The 15,797-nt window shown below is 41.2% G+C and overlaps 1 protein-coding gene and 1 long non-coding RNA gene across 2 annotated transcripts; one reads left to right on the forward strand and one right to left on the reverse strand.

Moving 5' to 3' along the window:
• Positions 1-125: 125 nt before the first annotated feature.
• On the reverse strand, positions 126-12,489 carry LOC131106248 (uncharacterized). Its single transcript, XR_013629253.1, has 3 exons — positions 12,207-12,489; positions 10,525-10,678; positions 126-1,728 (listed from the first exon to the last, which is right to left on the reverse strand). It is a non-coding gene; the product is annotated as an uncharacterized LOC131106248 (long non-coding RNA).
• Positions 5,818-15,662, forward strand: LOC131106239 (uncharacterized). The gene is made up of 3 exons (XM_058055131.2): positions 5,818-6,061; positions 10,558-10,698; positions 14,110-15,662. The coding sequence occupies exons 1-3, from the start codon at positions 5,962-5,964 to the stop codon at positions 14,298-14,300; spliced, it is 432 nt and encodes a 143-aa protein (XP_057911114.1). The 5' UTR covers positions 5,818-5,961; the 3' UTR covers positions 14,301-15,662.
• The last annotated feature ends 135 nt before the right edge of the window (positions 15,663-15,797 follow it).

The raw sequence follows: 15,797 nt of genomic DNA on the forward strand, positions 1-15,797 counted from the left end.
CCGCTACCCCTAGTGACAGCAGCAGATGGTGATGGGGGCCTTTGGCAGTGCCCCCCCCCCCCCGCCCCCCTTGAACCTTAGGAGCAGGAACAGAGCAGCCATGCACACTAAATCTGAAGGCCACTTATTGCATCTTCAGATGCTGAGAGGAGAAACTCGTACATTATCTACTGGTAATTGCTCCTCTGCTTTCTTTCCTCCTGCTCACATGTTTGTATTGTCACTTGTTGCTAGGCAGAATTAAAACAAAAACAAACACAGTCATACAAAAAATAATATGGTGGTTGAATAATATAAGTGATTGGAGTTCCTAAAATCGGTCACCGGTATTTCATACTGGACTGGACTAGCCTATAAACTTGCTGAAGTCCAACGTTACTTGGTGGTGTGGAAGAGTAAGAAGGTCAAGCAGTAAGTAACAGTTCATCAGTGTCCTAAATGTGTTTATTTTGTGTAAGTCATGAATCAAAATCGCTTGTCTGTGTAGCAATATAGAGTGTGCATACAGGGAGCGGGGTTGCTAATAGCCAATTAATAGCCAATTAGTGGCCATATCCGATGTTACCGATGCTAAAGCTCCTTACCATTGACAAACGTCTTGAGAAACATCAGACTGTCCAGGCTCTACTTCTGGATCGGATTCGGAATCAAACACATATGTCTGTATGTTAAAACCTTACATTTAAAAAAAAAGATACATCGCCGTTTATGATCAACTCCTATACCGTTCGCTGCTAGCGGCACAAAACAGAAGTCTGGCACTCGTGATTGTGGAATACTTAATCCAAATCCAAAGAAATCCAAAGAAATACAGCTGAATAGGTGCAGATTCTGGAAGAACTGGAAAGCTTTTAAAGTCTACAAGTCAATACAGAGGGCCAAAAACCGGTCCATATAACAAGAATAATTAAAATGCACGCTCCTAGATGGCCACAATGTAGAATTGGGTACCCGAGGGAGTATTAAGTAATATAGTACCAATAAAGCTTTGCTGGATGTGGCAGCGAAAAAGATGATTAAAAGGCAATAAAGCAAAAAAAGGCTAACACTTCCTCCTGTGCTGCGTAAGGAGAATCCAGCTTTGCCGCTCTCTTTGGTGTAAAACTGCACAGGCACGTAGAAACCTTCAGCCCTTTGCAGCTGAAAGGCCTTCAACTGCGCAGCGAGTGGCAGCATTAAAGCCATAATATGATAAAAGAATTAAAGCTGCATCCTCCCCAAGGGTGAAATCAGCCGCTAAAGCCCTCAACATTTTGCTTTTACTTGGCCTCCATGTAGAATATTCTGGTCATTATTGCTAATGACTGAAAAGAGAATGTCCATGTTTAAGTACATCGCCTCTCCACTCTTTAGTAGAAGGTTATATGTGATGACAGAGGGAGAAAGAAAAAAAAAAGCCCAAAGAGCAAAATTAACTTTTCATGTATTTCCTCCACACATCCTTGTTTCTTTCTTTTGTCGTGGCTTCCATGCCGCCGCCGGCGGCTTCACTTCTTTCTTTTGCTTGCTGTCTTAATTGCAATTTCATCAAGAATTTAAAGCCTCCCTCCTGTCAGTCTGGACTGAGAACTGAAATGTAAAGTCGCTATTGTGTGTCAAGATAAGTCAGGAGCAGCTCGGGGAAAGACTCACTTTCATCATCACCGCTGGACCTCCTCTTCCCCTCCAAATCTCCATCCTTCACTCCCTTGCTCTCTTTCACGGCTTTACCACTCGCCGGAGCGGGCTCTGCGGGAATATAAATATATAATATCATACAAATAAGGACGGCAAGGCGGTGTGTGGGGGGGTTAGACACAAACTGCATGTTGAGTCAGCTTTGAAACTACTGGCGTTTGGTCATCATTTGGCCACATTGTAGCATAGTCACTTCATTTCAATACTGTACATATTACTGTTATTATATATTGTCACATCCATACTGTGCATACTGTTTATAATCTGTATAATCTGCAATAGCCATATTATAGTCATTTATATCCCTGCACATATCCTCACTGTATTATAGTCATAGCCTGTTATAGTTTGTACATTGATCTGTCCATTTACAGCTCTATTCTATTTCTACATTTACTTACTACTAAGGTACTTGTAAAATTGCACTTCTGGTTGGATGCTAACTGCATTTTGTTGCCCTGTACCAGTGACATGAGCTATAACAATAAAGTTGAATCTAATCTAATCTAATCTAATCTAAAAATGTGTCCGTGTGCACCTGTGCATGACAAACCACGTTCTGTTTCCTTTCAGAGCGACAAAAACAAGGTGTTGGTATAGACATGAACGATCAACACAAGGATTCTTTGAGGCATGGTGTCAATCCCAGCACTATTTGAGGAAACACAGCATCTATAGTCGCTGAGGGTATTTGTTTACTCAATTGCAGAGAGTAAAAGGTGAGAGTGAAGGAAAGAAAGGTAATTAATTGGGGTATGGGTGTCCATTTCAGTGGAGGCCAGTATTTGAGGAAATATTATCCTCCATCAATGGTAGGTGCTACAATTTTGACAAAAACATTGATTCAATTGGGGCGTTTATTTCCTTTCAGAGCGACAAAAACAAGGTGTGGGTATTGACATGAACGATCGACACAAGGATTCTTTGAGGCATGGTGTCAATTCCAGCACTATTTGAGGAAACACGGCATCTGTAGTCGCTGAGGGTATTTGTTTACTCAATTGCAGAGAGTAAGAGGTGAGAGTGAAGGAAAGAAAGGTAATTAATTGGGGTATGGGTGTCTATTTCAGCGGAGGCCAGTATTTGAGGAAATATTATCCCCCATCAATGGTAGGTGCTACAATTTTGACAAAAACATTGATTCAATTGGGGCGTTTATTTCCTTTCAGAGCGACAAAAACAAGGTGTTGGTATTGACATGAACGATCAACACAAGGATTCTTTGAGGCATGGTGTCAATTCCAGCACTATTTGAGGAAACACAGCATCTATAGTCGCTGAGGGTATTTGTTTACTCAATTGCAGAGAGTAAGAGGTGAGAGTTAAGGAAAGAAAGAAAGGTGATTAATTGGGGTATGGGTGTCTATTTCAGCGGAGGCCAGTATTTGAGGAAATATTATCCCCCATCAATGGTAGGTGCTACAATTTTGACAAAAACATTGATTCAATTGGGGCGTTTATTTCCTTCCAGAGCGACAAAAACAAGGTGTTGATATTGACATGAACGATCAACACAAGGATTCTTTGAGGCATGGTGTCAATTCCAGCATTATTTGAGGAAACACGGCATCTATAGTCGCTGAGGGTATTTGTTTACTTAATAGCAGAGAGTAAAAGGTGAGAGTGAAGGAAAGAAAGGTAATTAATTGGGGTATGGGTGTCTATTTCAGTGGAGGCCAGTATTTGAGGAAATATTATCCTCCATCAATGGTAGGTGCTACAATTTTGACAAAAACATTGATTCAATTGGGGCGTTTATTTCCTTTCAGAGCGACAAAAACAAGGTGTTGATATTGACATGAACGATCAACACAAGGATTCTTTGAGGCATGGTGTCAATTCCAGCATTATTTGAGGAAACACGGCATCTATAGTCGCTGAGGGTATTTGTTTACTCAATAGCAGAGAGTAAAAGGTGAGAGTGAAGGAAAGAAAGGTAATTAATTGGGGTATGGGTGTCTATTTCAGTGGAGGCCAGTATTTGAGGAAATATTATCCTCCATCAATGGTAGGTGCTACAATTTTGACAAAAACATTGATTCAATTGGGGCGTTTATTTCCTTTCAGAGCGACAAAAACAAGGTGTTGGTATTGACATGAACGATCAACACAAGGATTCTTTGAGGCATGGTGTCAATTCCAGCACTATTTGAGGAAACACGGCATCTATAGTCGCTGAGGGTATTTGTTTACTCAATTGCAGAGAGTAAGAGGTGAGATTAAAGGAAAGAAAGGTAATTAATTGGGGTATGGGTGTCTATTTCAGTGGAGGCCAGTATTTGAGGAAATATTATCCTCCATCAATGGTAGGTGCTACAATTTTGACAAAAACATTGATTCAATTAGGGCGTTCATTTACTTAACGGTGAGAAAAGTAAGGCATTTATTTGTTAAAATGGACGCCACATACAGCGATTAGAGGCCAGGCATCTACTACAACAGAGTCAGGTTTCTGAAGAAACATGGTGTCCATCCAGCATTGCAAAGCACAATAATAAGCCTTATTATTTCCTATTATTTCTCACACGGCGTCACATTTCATTAGGTTGGCGTGCGCGGTTAACCGAGTGACACGTAGTGTCAAGTAGCCCTAACTGTATCTGGTCACCATCTGCTTTCACACTGCTGGCATGTCTCCTCGCCTTCCTTGTTTCCTCCTTTTCACACACACATGCACTCCCAAACATGAGTCACCAATAAAAAGCAGAGAGGGAACAAACACAGAGCTCGGCCAAGTGTGAAGAAACACAAAAGAAGGCACGTCAAGACAAAATGTGCAAAAAGAAATGAGCATTTTATGTATTCAATGACGGATTATGGCAATTTATTCGCTTATTTAATATTATTCATTTAATGACTGTTTTATTGATTTTAGGAACAATTTAATGATTTAATTTGATTGACGTGATTTGAAAATGTCGAAACAGCAAACGGTTAGAGCAGCACTTTCTGTGCGAGCTCACCACACCATGACAACGAGGGGCAACTACCACTGTAGCTACAAAGCCTCATACCTAAGCTAATGTCAAAACAGTGCAACGCGGACATGTTGCTTTTTCTTCTCGCGCGAACCAGCATTGAAGCGTATTACCGCACCTAGCATGTTGGTGTGTGGCCTAGTTGCCAACGTGATACGGCAACCGGATCGGGACGATATCGTGGCAGGAGTCGATATTATCCGATCTTCAATAAATGCAGCGGATTGACCCCCGATCTTAAAGGTCAGATCGGGACATCCAAACATCGATGTATTTTGCTGGAGCCTATCCCAGCTGACTTTGAGAAAGAGGCGGGGTACACCCCGGACTGGTGGCCAGCCAATCACAAGGCACATATAGACAAACAACCATTCACACTCACATTCATACCTATGAACAATTTGGAGTCTAATTAACATAATGTGTTTTTGGAATAGGGGAGGAAAGCGGAGTACCCGGAGAAAGCATTATTTAATAACAATTTTATTATTTCATGATCAATTTAGTGATTTAATTCATTCGTAAGCATATTATTAATTCCATGACTGATTTATTTTTTTCACTACATATTTATTCAATTAAAATTGTATTGATTTAATGACCAATTGAGTTATTTCATAACTATTTTATTTATTCCATGAGTTTGTTTATAAAAAAAAAAGAGCCCTCATGAGTGAAATCTGCATGATGCAAACATATGGAGGTAAAAAAAAAAAAAAAATCAGAGTGAGGATCTGTCTATCTAACAGGGCTTTGGTCGGGGTAGGGAGCTTAGCACAAAGCCTGCCTTATCCGGTGGCATTACAGTCTCTTAGAAAGGATTTACTTTTTAATTCTTGATTAGATAGAATTTACTCCCGCCACTGTGCAAGTGAGCGTGGATAACCTGCCTTATATGTTTGCAAGTACTGTATGTTTTGATACATGCAAACACACCAAACAAACACACAACCACCATCCTAGTTAGAGCGTTTAACGCACGGTAACATGGAAGCAATCAGGAAATAATCCTAATTGATTGCTCCATTCATCTTCTCGATGAGAGGACTTTTTTTTTTTGCAGCCTCAGAATGAGCACCAAGTAAGACATTCATTTATTTAGTTCACTCACATATTCTCCTCCTCCTCCTCCTCATCCACATCATCATCATCATCTCTTTTGCCTGAGTGGCTGCCTGAGCCGACTGCCTGCCTCCCTGCCTGCATGGCTGCCTCCCCTCCCTCGCCCGGACGCTCTCGCTGGCAGTCGCTCCCAAAAGTGGCACTGAGATCCGCGGCTTTGAACCAGTAGCGAGTAACCGAGTAAATGAGAGCTGCTCACTATATGTACTGTGCTGCATCCATGACTTTACACACCTGGCTGGTGTACGGGCTTGGATTTATCTTGGCGCTCTGCTTGACACAAGGTCAGTAAGATGCATTTGCTTGTTTTAATCTTTATTTATAAGCTTATAAACTGCAAGGGCAAATAAATCCATTAGGTAATAATACAAAGTTGTGCAGGTAATAGTGTCATTTTAAACAATGCATGTAAAAGTGTGTTTGTTTAGGAGAATGTGGCACTTCAAAGCTGATTAATGTGAATTTTCATCATGCACTACCACAGTATGTATCATGAGCAGTCCCATTTTTGTAGCAAATACGCTTTTGCTCCACATGTAATTGACCGGGAGCTCCAAATCCATGCCAAACATCCATAGTTGCCAACCTAAATTTCCCCATAGAGTCATAGCAATTGACTTGACTGCACAGGCTTTGCTGTAACCTTTCCTTTCGATTGGAGTTGGGAGTTGGGGGGGGCGGGGGATGGATAAACAATGACAAATTATAAAGAGCAAAACGACGCCGTTGCTGCATTGTTTGCTCTGGAGTTACATCACCTCTGATCTTGAAAAAAAAAAAAAAAAAACACTCCAGGGACCTCGTGACGCTGTGTTTGTCAATACGGAAAAGTCCATTAAATGGATGTAATGAGATGAGGCGGCGAACTGCAAGTACAGCATCGTTTAAAAAGGGATTACTCAAGGACGCTATTTGGAATTATATAATATGCATAAACAAAATTATATTTACATGGCAAAATAGTAATCCAGAATATTAAATTGAATTGGAAAAAAAACAACCAAAAAAAAGATCGATACGGGATTAGGTTGTTGTTGGTGACGGTGGTGACTTCGTAGCGATGCAACAAGCTTAACACCATAATATACAGGATTCCAGAATTTGGGTCACATTGACTTAGCATAAAAATGGTCATATATTGTAATAATACCGGTAATATAAAGCCAATTCAAATGTGATATGATTCATTACATTGTCCCATTCATAATGAGATGTGAAATATAATGAAATTATCGGTTTATTTCATGACAACTGATTTATTTATTTTATGGCCATTCCATTTATTCCATAACACATTGATTTATTTTATGAGCATTTTATTTATTCAATGACCGATTTACTAATTTCAAAACAATTCATTTAGGTGATGAGAATTTTATTTATTTTTACTTATTTCACAACTGGTTTATTTCATGACCAAAACTACAACTTATTTAGTTAGCATTTTATTTATTTTAATGATAAATTTCTGTATTTATTGAAAATGTTATTTATTCAACAAATTTATTTAACAAACCTGAACCCAAAAGCCATTTGCCAGTACAACTTGACGATCAATAAAATAGCATTTTCAACTTCACAATCAGTGACCCTCCCCCAATGTTTTGGATAATTAGACAGGCCGGTCTAAATGCACATCATCCCTCCTCATTAGAGAAAATGATTACACAGCAATACGATTTGTTTTGGTGATCATGGCTGCAAAACAAGTACCTTGACAGTCAATCCCACTGAGGTAGCGCCGCTTTCAGACGTCTTTATAATTAATCAATGTTTGCCAGGAGAGAACCTGCTGTGCAGTCACAATAAATTACATCTGGGGGGGAGTCCGACGTCTCTCCAGTAAGTCCTCATTAAGTTGACAAATGCTCATAAGGGGGGCAGCTCGCTCAATGTTTCATGAGTGCTGCTAGTGTGCAACATTGCATGCTAATGAATAGTTAAATCAGCTTGTTTGCCGCATGTAAATGAGCCTCATTTATTTGCGGCAAACGCTAAGTCCTTTTCATTTCCGCCACTCTGACGACTTATTACTGCGCTAAGTACTTGCAGTGGAACCTGAAGAGTCCAAAGCCGCTAAGATTTGACTTGTTATTAAAGGTGTTAAAGAGCGTGTAAATGCTTGAATTAATGATTAACTTGATACATGATGTCTATTTTTATGATGAAAATCTTCAAAGAGTATTTTATTAGTGCTTATTTGACTTCTTTTTACAGTGGTTTGTTGCCACTTAACATTAGCCGCAAATTTTAGCTGCTAACTAGCTAGGCAGACATTTTCAATGACCTGAGTGGTTAAATTCCTTTTACACGTTTGAGACAATCAACAATATGCATGACGTGCATCTGAGACGTGTCTTTTATTTCATTTTTGTACTATTTTTTCACGGTTTTGACATTGCAGTGGTTTGCTTCAGTCTAATGTTAGCCTCTCACTAGCTAGCTAGCCAGGTGTTCACATTTTGAATGACATCAGTAGCCCACGTCCTTTTACACATGAGATCCTACATGCCTTTTATTTTGGGTTTTTAAAAACTGTCATTTTTAATAGCCGTGTTTTTATTTGACAGACTTTGTTTTACATTTGTGAGGCAGTTAATGCGGAAAAAAAATGCCTTGAAAAATCAGTCCAAATCAAAAACGGCTAGTACCCAGAAGGACGGCTTTTGAAAAAAGGTTGTAATTAAATTAGTTAAATATTAGATTTTCACAAAAACTACAGTAAATTGATGACCTGAATGGTTCTTCCCCCTGCAGGCAATCGAGGAAATCCAGGTTGATGATAGCAGCGTTTAACAGCCAACAGGGTGAACACGACACATCCCTCCTAAATGTTTTTTTTTAAGTCACTGCGGTGGCCTTACATTGATTCCAGCAGATTTCTAAAAGTGATTTTTGTAAGAGCATTTGCAGCCGGATTAGTTTCCTCCTGAAAGCTCCATCCAAGCTTTAGCTATTTAGCAGAAGCCAGGCAGCGAGAGGCTCGTGTCATCTACGGGGCCGCCGCCACCACCACCACCACCACCACCACCACCCAACCAACACCACAAAAAGGGCAGATTGCTTTCAACCAAAAGCTGATCTTCCATCTTGTGTGTTTGGCGGATTTGGCGGGTCGGGTACAGGTGTGTGGATAGGTTTGAATTCACAGACAAAGCCTTCCTAAGCCGCCCGTGGCTTGGGGCCAGGCTTTTCTTGCACTGAGCAAATCATAAAAAGAACCTTGCGATTCCTGAAAGATATCTATATTTCCGTTTCTGGAAGTTTTTTTTTTTATGTGTGCCTTGCAGCTGTTTTGGGCAAATCCTTTGATTCACCAGTGGAGAAGGAAGCCTGTATGGTCGCCTTCAGTGTGTGCAGGCTGCTAAGAGGCACGGCTTTAAAATGAGTCAGGCCAAAGCTTGAGAAGAGAAGAGACGATCGCCAGTGATTCTAATGGTTGTCACTCAAAATGAGAGTAAATAAGAAAATACGCCTGAAGACCAATCCTTTGGACTTTTTCGATCATCTCCTCCTAAAGCACCAAGCCATTTCTTGCTTTAATTAACCTGCATGTCATCATTACTGCAGCTTTCCTGATTTTGTGGCTTATTTCAAATCTATTTCTATTATGTAGGCCGGATGTTTGTACCACTCGAGGGTTCAGACACACCTTCTCATTGAATAGCATGAGAATAGCATGTTCCTCAACTTTTGACTGGTATTGTACACATACCTGTCATTGTTACATGATATATTTCATCACATACAAGTATGGGCTGCAAAGGTAGTGTCTTAATCTTATTTTGTGTGAAAATGAAATACCGTAGAGGTCCCTTTTATGTGGGTGTTACGCCCCAGGACCACCAGCGAATGGCAAAAAAAATGTGAGTCATTGATAAGACCATAAAAATGTCACAAGGGTCCCCTCCCTCGCCCAGCAAATCCTCCTGATAGCTTAACGTGGACGTTCTCCTCTGATTTCAAAGAAACGTGCGATAAAATATTGGCACAACTGGAATTATTATTCGGGTCCAGAACTATCCCCATCTCTCTTCAAGTGCCATTGTTCACTCACTACACAGTCCAGGTTTAAGCCCTAATGATGCCTCGCACCCTTATTAAATGCATGAAACATGTCAAAAACAGTGGTACATGTATACTGTAATAATTCATTCATTCATTCATTTTCAACGCTTATCCTCATGAGGGTTGCAGGGGGTGCTGGAGCCTATCCCAGCTGTCTTCAGGTACACCCCGGACTGGTGGCCAGCCAATCACAGGGCACATATAGACAAACAACCATTCACACTCACATTCATACCTATGGACAATTTGGAGTCGCCAATTAACCTAGCATGTTTTTGGAATGTGGGAGGAAACCGGCGAAAACCCACGCATGCACATGGAGAACATGCAAACTCCACACAGAGATGGCCGAGGGTGGAATTGAACCCGGGTCTCCTGCGCGCTAACCACACGATCGCATGCAGCCCATATACTGTACAATTTACCCGTATTTTTTTTTTTAAATCAGCAAATTTGCAGGGCTATGAATGCTGAATCACGATTGTGTGGGAATCCACTAGAATTATACAACATAAAGCATGTAACGGTCATGGAGGGTTCAACTTATATTAGACTTGATTATGTCACCCGTTTTGTTAAGTGTGCTCCTGCAGCAATAACAACTGTATTATTATGATTATGATTATTTATGCTTATTGCCTTTCCCACAGGCGCACCCTAGCAGGAATGAGAGTATCACCTCATTGTCATCCTCGTCTTTTGTCTTGTGCAGTGGAGGGTCTGCAGTGCTATGGCTGCAACATCATCCAGGGCCAGCGCTACGTGGACGTGGGTTGCTCCAACCCGGAGGTGCTCACCTGCACCCACTCACACAAGGGCTTCAAGCACCGTTTCTGTATCAAGACAGAGAGCAGTGAGTCAATTACTCCTTGCAAAGCAAAATGAAATGAGTAGAAGCAACCGCCAGGCTTTTTTTTTGTCACCCTCCACTGACCCGTGCCCCCAGTGCACCTCCATTCTACATAATTTATTTACCCCTCCAGCTTCACACGGTCTCCCTTGACCCCTCAAATTTTTACAAGTATCAAACCCTCAAGCAGTGCTGATAATGACTATTGAAGGGTTGTGAAGAAGGTTGCGTTGCTATGAGAATTTAGCCAAGCATTGTACACAAAGTTAAGTTTATAGCGGGAGTCTAAAAATTGATCTAAAAATGCTGGCACTAATAGCTGTGGCTGTGGGTAACCTCCCAAAAAACTGCATTGAAGGTACGGCATCATGACTGGACAGCATCTAGCATCTTTATTTAGCTTTAAGATGTTGCTACTCAGCTGTTTGTCTGCTTGTCCTACTTGCCTAGAAGTCTTCTACTCAACAGTCGGCACCTTGTTGCCCTCAGTCTCCTCTTGAATAAAATGAAGTCTTCAACAGCCACAACGCGAAAAGGGATTAGTCTCCACTTTACTGCAGAGCTCAGTCTTCTTGTTGCCCTCAGTCTCCGCCTGAATAAAATGAAGTGTTCAACAGCCACAACACAAGCAGAAATTAGTCTCCACTTTACTGCAGGGCTCAGTCTTCTTGTTGCCCTCAGTCTCCGCTTCAATAAAATGAAGTCTTCAACAGCCACAACGCGAGAAGAAATTAGTCTCCACTTTACTGCAGGGCTCAGTCTTCTTGTTGCCCTCAGTCTCCGCTTGAATAAAATGAAGTCTTCAACAGCCACAACACGAGCAGAAATTAGTCTCCACTTTACTGCAGGGCTCAGTCTTCTTGTTGCCCTCAGTCTCCGCTTAAATAAAATGATTCTCCAACAGCCCAGAGTCTAGAAGAATTACAGCGTTATACTCCATAGTCTCCACTTTGCTGCAGTGAAACCAATCTATTTCTGTCTTTGGTATCCCTCCAATCCTAGATGGAATTATGTATAATACAGAAACCCTCGTTGTTCTCCTCCATTGTTGTTTGTTAGTGTTAGTGAAAGGGATTAATTCCACCATTGACCAGCATTGAAATCAGGTCACAATGCAAGATGCTGGTGGCACACAGCACACGAGCAACTAACTAATTGGTTAACTGAGGTCACTACTTCATATCAGCTCTGGGAAATAGAAAATGACAAGTAAGCTAGCTAAATATAGCAAAAGCATACAGAAATTCAACACTATGCTGTTATTACTTCATCTCTGGCGCTTTGTGTCGCAGGATGATGCTGTATTGTCCTCTTTGTTCTCTAAAGCAGATAATGTGCTCAAGTTAGGGGAATATTTATGGGCAAGCTCGCAGCTTATTAAATGGTGATGAATGCACTGTGGCGTGCCAGACGACATTGGCTTAATCATTTTTAATCGTACTTTAATGCAAATATTCCCCGTCTACGCTGTTCTGTGAATATTCAGCTAGCGACAAGGCGGGTTACATAACTTTTTAGTCGCCCTGGCGAGTCCATGAGAAGTCACCCGATGGGAAGTCAAACGAAGGATGTGGACGTCCTCAGCCAGGGCGCTGATGGTCAGCTGCTGATGCACACAAGCGTGGAGCATCCAGATGTTCCCTCGCTTGACAAGTCCGGGAGGAGCCGCTCGTGGCCCAAAGGGCTGATGAGGCACCTTTGCAGGCTAAGACGACAAGGCTGACAACATCACACAGAGTGACAAACATCTTGTCAAAGTATTCAATCAGCTGCCCTCTGGAATACAATCAGCCCAGGAAAAGCCCACTTGGCTGCAGCAGTGCGTTGTCTTGCCGACCTCAAGTCTACTCTTGGATAAAATGAGGACTCCAACTGTCAGAAGTCTGAAAGTGATTGTAGTATTATGCTCCACTGTCTCCACTTGGCTGCAGCGCTCCATTTTCTTGCTGCCATCAGTCTCCAACTGTATAAAATGAACAACCACAAGATGAGAATTAAAATTACATTGTTCTATTCCACAATCCCCACTTTGCTGCAGTGCTCCATTTTCCGCCACTTGGATTAAATGGGTCCCAAGTAGCCACAATTCTAGAAAGAAACACAGTTTCCACTTCGCTTCAGTGCCCCTTTTTCTTGTTGCCCTCAGTCTTCTCTTGGATAAAATTAAATCTTTAACAATATTGTACTCTACAGTCTCCACTTTGCTGCAGCGCTCCGTTTTCTTGCTGCCCTCAGTCTCCTCTTGGATAAAATGAGTCCCCACTAGCCATAACCCCGGAAAGAAACACACTTTCCACTTTGATGCAGACTCCCTTTTTCTTGCAGCCCTCAGTCTCCTCTTGGGTAAAATGAGTCCCCATTAGCCACAATCCTGGAAAGAAATATACTTTCCACCTTGCTGCAACACCCCGTTTTCCTGTTGCCCTCAGTCCCCTCTTGGATAAAATTAAATCTTTAAAGATATTCTACTCTACAGTCTCCACTTTGCTGCTGTGCTCCATTTTCTTGTCGCCATTTCAATCGCCTCTTGGATTAAATAGTCCCAAGTAGCCACAATCCTAGAAAGAAACACAGTTTCCACTTCGCTGCAGTGCCCCTTTTTCTTGCTGCCCTCAGTCTCCTCTTGGATAAAATGAGTCCCTGCTAGCCACAACCCCGAAAAAAAATATACTTTCCACTTTGCTGCAACACCCCAGTTTCCTGTTGCCCTCAGTCTCCTCTTGGATAAAATTAAATCGTTAACGATATTGTATTTTACAGTCTCCACTCCGTTTTCTTCCTGCCCTCAGTCTCATATTGGGCAAAAGTAAGTCTTCAAAAACAACAGGCCTAAAAGTAATTATCGTAAAAAGACAGTTCTCTTTTATTGTTGTTAGAATGTCTGGCTGTTTACATGCTAAATATTCAAACATAATTTGCCCCACTAATATACAGTATATATAGTATACAATATATATATTATATTTGTAAGATATCAATGTGTGGATGGTCCCAGGTTTATGTAAAGAATTATTGCCAGACAAATAGGTAAAAAAGACAAATTAATACAAGCAGACGTGCAATATACTGACACAAAGTCCTGATTCTGAGCTCCTTGTGTCCAGCAAATGTCAGGTTGGATTTTGGAATTTCCAAATACTCATAATTATAGCATTGAGGCCGTGTTTTGTGGCGAGACAGGTTTTTATGGTTTAATTGCATGCTTAGACATTACAAAATGGACTATCCCTGTTTTTTAAGTGCAAATAACAGTCTGTTAAATGCTTCCCTTGTGTAGTGTACCTTAAAGATGCTCTACTAATTACACACTTGCAGTATTTACTGCTTACTGGTGCTATTTTCCTGCTGAGCAAGTCACTCCTCCATGACTGACCTGTCTCCTCCACCCGTCCATCCATCCATCCATCCTCACAGCTGCACTGGGCATCGTCCTGACCAGCGGCTGTGCCACATCCAGACACTGCCAGCAACAAGAGCTGCCTGGCGTCCGCATCCACTGCTGTGACTCGGATCTGTGCAACAGCGCCCCCTCCCGGCAACCACACGCACTACTACAGTACGCCTGCGCACTGGGCAGCCTCCTGTTACTGAGGATGTGGCTGTGATGGGAAAAGGGGACACAAACTCACTGAGTGTATTGGGGAAAAAACAAACTGTCACGTCCTCGCCCATTTGGCATTTCATGTCAAAGACTGAATGGATTTTAATGAAGTATGTTATTTACTGTGTGAATCCTGGGAGAAAAGCTTTCACTGTAAAACATGTCCATACAACCTACTAGGTGGGTTGCACATGGGCCAATGATGACACAGTGGGGTCAATTCTGGTTAAAGGTGCAGATTATTGAATCTAATTTCAGTTTTTGTTGATATGAGTCAGTATATTTTAAATGGAACACCCCATTCATGCTGCATTCCAGAAAACTGGGAAATCAGAACCATCAGACGGTAAAACGCTTCAAAGTCCAAGGTATTAATCAAGATGCACAATATATGATGTCACACAACAATGCCACTGCACAGAAAGACTACATTAACTATGTTAGTTGGTTTTATCCCCGGTGATGTAATGGTACACGCACTTTTGCAGCAGATGCATCAGGAAGGGTACCCGGTTCGTGCATTTATTGGTTATTCTTCTTACTTTCTTAGCAAATGTGTGTAAATAGGTTAAAAAATAGGTTTGTTCTCCAGACTGTACAAGATTGACATGTTTTTTGTTTAAGTTTGAACACAACACTTGGAAATCAAACCTTGGAAGCTTCAAGTGAGAAATCCTGAATTTCTCATATGCAGCACAAGTCATCCTCCATATCAACCAGGAAGTACTGTAACCTGCTGTTTAAGAGATAAAGTATTACAGGTGGTCCTCGGGTTACAAACAAGTTCCGTTCTTAGACAGTGAAGTCATGTTTTGGTGCAAGTCAGTTTGTTTCTTCTCTCTCAAGAAGTAACAAAAACATGGTGATGACTTTTCTTTACGGAACATGGAAGGGAGTAACCCGAGGACCACATGTATTAGCATGCTATGATTTGCTATGATGCATTACCAGATGTTAGTTAGACCACTTTATTTCTGTCTTAGGCATCTTTCAGCAATCACACTCACTCTCTTCCACTTGCTTCGAGGGTGTAGACATTTTACCATTAAAAAAGGACTTAATCACACAACCTTTCAGTAAAGACGCAGACTAATTTTAGAAAGGTTACAATCAATGCACTTATACCGTGTGCTCATTTTCCACACTAATATGAGATATGTTCTACTTTTAAGGTCACTCATTTACTCATTGTGTGTGTGTGTGTGTGTAGGGGGATCAAATGATATATATTTTTTTAGTTTGCTGCTCAGAGCGCACTGCATGCGGTTATACATAACGATTGTAAGAAATATAATGTACAGTGAATGCATGTCATGTGGTCAGTTATTGTAATTATGAATAAAAGGATTCATATTTTTCAAAAGTATTGTAAAATGCCTCCTATGTTTTTTTTTTGGGGGGGGGGGGTGACAAAAGTTACACACAACAGACACACAGGCCATTTGTTGCATTAGCAAAACATTTGCTTTCTCCCCATTGGAGAGCACTCCATGCATTTCTA

The sequence above is a fragment of the Doryrhamphus excisus genome, linkage group LG10 (assembly GCF_037039965.1).
Source record: "Doryrhamphus excisus strain RoL-2023G ecotype Guam linkage group LG10, RoL_Dexc_Guam_v1.1, whole genome shotgun sequence".
NCBI classification, from domain to species: Eukaryota; Metazoa; Chordata; class Actinopteri; order Syngnathiformes; family Syngnathidae; genus Doryrhamphus; species Doryrhamphus excisus.

Excerpts from the sequence above, each read along its gene's own strand:
- LOC131106239 (XM_058055131.2), top strand. The coding sequence starts at position 5,962 with ATGAGAGCTGCTCACTATATGTACTGTGCTGCATCCATGACTTTACAC. Across the intron at positions 6,062-10,557 it reads GGCGCTCTGCTTGACACAAG|TGGAGGGTCTGCAGTGCTAT; the intron begins GTCAGTAAGATG and ends TGTCTTGTGCAG. Across the intron at positions 10,699-14,109 it reads CTGTATCAAGACAGAGAGCA|CTGCACTGGGCATCGTCCTG; the intron begins GTGAGTCAATTA and ends CCATCCTCACAG.